The sequence below is a fragment of the Thermobia domestica genome, chromosome 10 (genome assembly GCF_964235325.1).
Source record: "Thermobia domestica chromosome 10, izTheDome1.hap1.1, whole genome shotgun sequence".
Classification (NCBI taxonomy): Eukaryota; Metazoa; Arthropoda; class Insecta; order Zygentoma; family Lepismatidae; genus Thermobia; species Thermobia domestica.
This window is the reverse complement of record NC_137463.1, coordinates 213459459-213465458: the sequence shown is the minus strand read 5'-3', so window position 1 is coordinate 213465458 and position 6000 is coordinate 213459459. Positions and strand designations below refer to the sequence as shown.

Below are 6000 nucleotides of genomic sequence, written 5' to 3'. Positions count from 1 at the left end.
CCAACTTTGAACTTTATGCATGATATAGCCTGCTATGGTATGTAACGGCTATGACCAGACGTATGTGTGGCTTGCATGTCCGATTTGTCTTATGAAAGTGGTTGTACTGACCAGTGACTTGTATGACAGGTGGCAGGTGAATTCAGTTGCCTCCTTGACCATTTTTCAGATCAGGGAAGAATTCAGGGGGTTGCCTGTGGGAGAATCTCGCTCCAAAGAAAAGTCATTACCCCCGGAGAAATTCTCAAAATTTCAATCAGAAAATGTAGAAATTACTTCACCTAAATTCCTCTCTCCCAGGAGGAGTTCACATTCCCCCCCCCCCGGGTTAAAATGTCTGAATTCAACACGGTTTCAGACATAGCGAGTTTGCTATGTTATCTAGACCCAGCCCGTGTTAGGAAGAGACTGATGTAAAGTTATTTTTTTCCTTTAAAATAAAAACTTTCTGAATATACACTGTTTGCACAATTTATTATATAAGTATTATGCCCAATTTGTTCCTATTAATTGTAATTTCTGAGTCTTACCGTGTATTGAGGATGCTATCAAGTTGCTTTCAAGTCACTTTTTTTTCTCAGTTACTTTTAAATTGTTAAATATATATAAAAATTTATATGTAATGAATTTGCAGTATCTTAAACAAATTGACTTCTCGAGCAACATCGCCCTTCTCTACAGCATAACACTTTTGCAGATTTTCTCCTTATGCTTTTACCTTTTTATCTCACTGTTGTTTCGCACATCTGTTTCTGTTGCTGAGTGACTTGCAAAATAAGTAGTGAACCACTTTTTCTTTTGATAATTTTGAACTGAATACAAAGACCATCACTTTTTTATTGTTCAATTACGTATTGCATTTTCCATGATTCAAGTGAAGGTAAAGGAATTTTCTTCTTTCTCTTTGAAGACTATTTCTTTTGAAAATTTTCCTTTCGTTGTGCATTTTCCTTTCCTTTTTCCTTTCGCCATCAGATAATAATTTTCCAAGATTGTATGTACATTGACTTATTAAAACTCAATTTAATTTAATTTATTTCGAACATGAAGCTGCGTGAGAGTAGAGCTGAAGTGAAATGTGTACTTTTACATCTCACTGTTACGTCCTTTAGCAGGGACGGATTAATTTATCTGGAGGCCTGGGGCTAGAAAAAATATGTGGCCCCTGATGACTTCACCTAATACATTTCTGTGAAAGTACAGTAGGAGAGTTGAGGGAATATGTTTCATATTTTTGGTCATATTTTATTTTATGATGAAAAAAATGAAATTTGGGGACCCACGACTCATTTTTGTTTTATTTACCTTTTGCGTGTTGCTGTGTTTATGTAATGTAGTGAGCCTATTTGATGCTTCATTTATAATTACATGTTCGTATCGTATATGGAGTAAGAAAATTTTGTCCTAAAATGGGTCCCCTCGAACGGCGGGAAACTTCCTCCCCCCATAAGTTACGGCCCTGCGTAAAATAGAGTATTATAATTAGTAAACTTTGGCTTTTTCAACAGAAATATAACCAACATAATTTATCTACTTAGAATAATTTTACCGCTATGTTGTTTTGGAACGGGGAAGCTTTCTGACCAGTTTACCGCTAAGGTATTACGACTCCTTATAATTTACAATAGTATCTAATGGAAGGGCGGTGATACGAATATCTATGTATTTCCTCCGAAAGTACATATCTGTAACTAATTGGAAAGATATACGGAAAATAACAAATTAAATTAACCTATGAAAGAAGCTATCTTGTTTAACGAAGAATGAGAAGCAGGGAACCATGTTGTACACGAAACGCAATTTTTGCACGCTTTGACTTTTACGTGAAATTATTTGACGAGAAAGTATGCAGTATTCCGTTATTCATGTTTCAGTTTTTATAAATGAAAAAATAAATAGCATGGGTATATAATGATAACAAACATTAAAATCAATGCTGATTACCATTGTGTTCTCCTGTGCACTTAATATTAAATACTTCCTTGCGATGAAAGTTTTCTTGAATATATGGGGAAAATCAGAAGCGGATCCAGGGGGGACGATCGGGGCAATCGCCCCCTCCCTCAGAAGAGGAAACTTTCTTATTTTATATATAAATAAAACCCATCCCAGAGTTGTTATGCATATAATATTATACCGCTCGATCCCTGATGTACCGTATATTAAAAGAGGTTAAAATGTATATACATACCACTGTTGCCAACCACGGAAAACAAAATTATTGATTTTCGTATTGAAATTTATTGTATATTACAATATATATATATATATATATATATATATATATATATATATATATATATATATATATATATATATATATATATATATATCGTATATTCGCTATGAACGTGATAATTATAGAAACAAGCACAATACTACTAATAATAGCAAAAAATATCATAAACGTACCTAGTAATCTTCAATTTCGAACTCCAAATCCAAGGATGTTATAAAATAGAGCATCTGCCCATGCGTATCTTCATCATATGAACTCAATGAAGCCAAAAAACAACCGAGCATCGTCTGATCCGGCACATCTCATTGGCTACTCTCGTTTCCGCCATGATTTTTGGCTCGAAATATTGCGATCTTAGTGGCACGGAGTGGTGTGGCGAAGCTGTGACGTATGGCTTCACGATTTTGTTGTATGGGCAGATCCTCTATTTTAAAACATCCTTGTCCAAATCGGTGTTTACAAGCCTCGCTTGCACACAGAAGCACTGTAAAAAATGCCAGGAAAGTCCTTACGTAGCCTATTCGCAACAGTATGATCTTTTACCATCATTGTGTTGCACCCATCGGATGCGAAGAATAGTACATTTTGAAGAGAGATATTAGTATCTGTTAAAACATTATATATGAGCTCATAGAGGCGATTTGTAGTGGCACCTTCATGTGCAGCTTCCAAACAGAGAAAAATCCGTTCTCCGGACAGCGGTATATTGTACAAATATACGGTATCCTCTTGCTTACTATAGAAATCAGTACGGAGCATACGTTATCCGTATGCTACATAGGCACTGTCCTTAGATGTTACATCATGCCGTTGCAGGATGTCTGACATCTAACAGTTTTCCGTATATCACATTCATATACTTACGTTACCTTCGTCAGCTATATGTTATATACGTCCATTTGTATGTGAGATCCTGACCGCCTACATTGTTTCATTCAGAAAGTACGTATAGGTGGAACACTTATACAGAAAGTATTATAAAACATGCGTTTTCAGTTATACTTCTGCTGTACGTTAAGTCCAAAAACTACAGGAATTACGCATGTAACCTATCTTTTTAAGTACGCCACCTACATTTTTTTTTCTCAGTGCACATTTTTATCACAATAAATGTGTAACAACTGCCAAAATGTTGTTTGTATTTTCATACTATTTTCGTTGAAATATCTCACACACATTTTTGTAGTCGAAATATCTGTAGATTCATCAATTATTAAACTGAAGTTTTGTTTCTGTAACATATCATTCAATTCTTTCAAATGGCATTTACTAATGGCATTTTTTTTATCATACCCATTACCTTAGTTTTACCTAATTGAATTTTGTCAGCAATTTTCGAATAAGGGAACGCACTTTGAACTACATCAGGATACGTAATTACAGCTATAGTCCACAGCATACTGAAGCGGATAGAGTGAAACGAATAAAGTACCACTTTTGAGATGGGTTAAAAATGACCAATTTCTTTCCCATTTCCCTAAAACCCAGTGAACTTTGTCCGATACTATCCATTTCAACGCACCAACTTAAGATGAATCCTTTTGAGTCCATCTGTCTCGTTCCATCAGTTACGCTGAATCGATCCGCCAAAGTTAAGTTCGGATTCCTTTCACAGATACCCTCTAGATCCAGTGAAAGATCGTTCATTAGGAACGAATCACTTTGGAACTAGCCAATGCTATTGGAAAGTATAATTCTTGTTTTGTAACATCACAGAATAAAATAAGATAGGCAATCTTTGTTGCCTATTTGTATATGTCTTTTAACTCTTCTTTTCTTTTGTACATATCAAATCTGATTTCTTCATAAGGCTACGTGGGTAGAGGTAGCTTATATGGAGGAGGTGGAGGTTCTTCTGGAAGCAAGTATTATGGTGTTGCTGGTGGTGCTAAACTTCAGAGAAGGCCTGCTGGATATACTTCCAGTCCAGCAACTTTAAGTGCCGGTAAGTATAGTTTTGTTACAAAGTCAGCTTAAAATACATGGACTGGTAGAAAGAAAAAAGCTTATAGAATCCCTTATAACATTATTTATGTTGATGGTCGCATTTATTTATTTGCTGTTGTGTTCGGGCTATGATTTCGTTGTTGAAGCAGCCGATGCTCTACAAGCACACATGATAGGCCCTTTCTACGATAATGACTGGCATGGTTGTAAATTGGTAATGCAAAAATTAAGTTGAAAAATGCGTTGTCCAACGTAGTTTAGTGTATGCTGGCCAACCAACAATTTATCAAACGGTTTCGATCTCTCAATTTTATTTTTTCTTAGAAGTTACTACGGCAATTAAGTTGAAAAATAAGTTGACCCAACGTAGTTTAAAGAGTATGCTGGCCGACCAAACGGTTTCGACCTCTCAGTTTTATTTTCTTCTCAGGAGTTACGATGGCAATTAAATTAGTTAGTAAATAGTCGGCAAAGTGGACAATTATAACGTAAGGCCAGCGCTGGTAGCTGAAAGCTTACTGTTTCTCACTGTTGAACCCATTGTCTATGGCTCTAAAGTGTTTATTCTGATGAAAAACAAAAGCCTTGAGAGGTTAAATATACTAATCCGTCATATATTCGCATCTCAACATTCGATTCAAAACATTGATCCTTTAAGGACTAGATGTTTCTTGACGGGTGCAAACGAATAGAAATCACAGCGACGTTCTGGGTTATAGAGTGGAGTAACAAAATTGGTGTAGGAAAGTGTTTTGTTTCTTGTTTGAAACATACAAAACCGGATGTTATCATGTAAAAACGGCCTGGTCTCGCATGTCAGTACGCTAAATTCAAGTTATAAAAACGTAAATTCTTAGCTTATTTCTGACTTTTAGAGTGGTCGTCTGCCTATGCTTTGCAGAGTTCAATCTTCTTTCTCACTTAATCAGTCCTTGTAAATCATTTAATGTAGAAAACATTAAAAATGTTTTCGTGTACAGTGTAAATGATCTTAGTATATGGTATAATGTGTTTCAATAATGTTCCGTTCAAACTATAAGGACTATATGATGATTTGTAAACACTGTGAATAGCAATACACGAATTATGCAAAACAATGGTCTGTGGGAGGACTCAAAGTTAATCTTAACGTTGTTGAATACCTGAGCCATCTTTATTTTTAAGCCCATTAATTTAGCTGCATGGGGAAATATTCTTCTGTTTTTTTTTTAATATTTGGAATGTCAATGGTTTGATTTTATTAATTTCTTCCTCAAATATATAAAGCCTGTCCGGAAAGTAATGTCACCAAGCCTACAAGTATAAAAGAAACATTTATTTACATAATAAGTATAAAATGCCTCTATGCCTGTACATTAAAATTGTTCAAAGTGTTGTCCTCCTTCATCCATAATATCTTTGTCTGCTGGATTTCCAATCTTCGAAGGCAATCCTGAAAGGCCTGTTTAGGAAGTGCGTTTAAAGCCGTTTCACAAGCTGCTTTTAGATCGTCAATTGTTCCGTAACGATGTTGTTTCAGGAGGGAATTTCAAACAACAAAACAAAAAGAAGTCTGCAGGGACCAAGTCGGAACTGTAGGATGGTTAGGGCAGCGTTACCAGCGTTTCACACATTTCCAAAACGTCTTGACAAATTTCCACTCGCTGAGATTTTTGGTCATCGGTCAAAATTATTGTGATAAACTTCGAGTAAACTTTTCTCATATGCAAATCCTTGGTCACAATCTCGTGGACGATAGTTTTTAGAATACTAACATGACATCCATATTTCGATATTTTGTTGGAAAAGTTTGTTCTAGCGAGTCATATTTTTAT

General features: G+C 35.4%; 1 protein-coding gene across 5 annotated transcripts in view; it reads left to right on the top strand.

The window, feature by feature from the left end:
* Positions 1-4049: 4049 nt before the first annotated feature.
* Positions 4050-6000, top strand: part of LOC145662976 (uncharacterized) — a gene marked incomplete at its 5' end in the record, with an annotated part of 292449 nt that continues 290498 nt past the window's right edge. For all 5 annotated transcript variants that reach the window (XM_081729067.1, XM_081729066.1, XM_081729065.1 and 2 more), the window contains 1 exon segment: positions 4050-4184. In XM_081729067.1, the coding sequence (XP_081585193.1) occupies positions 4050-4184 (135 nt within the window).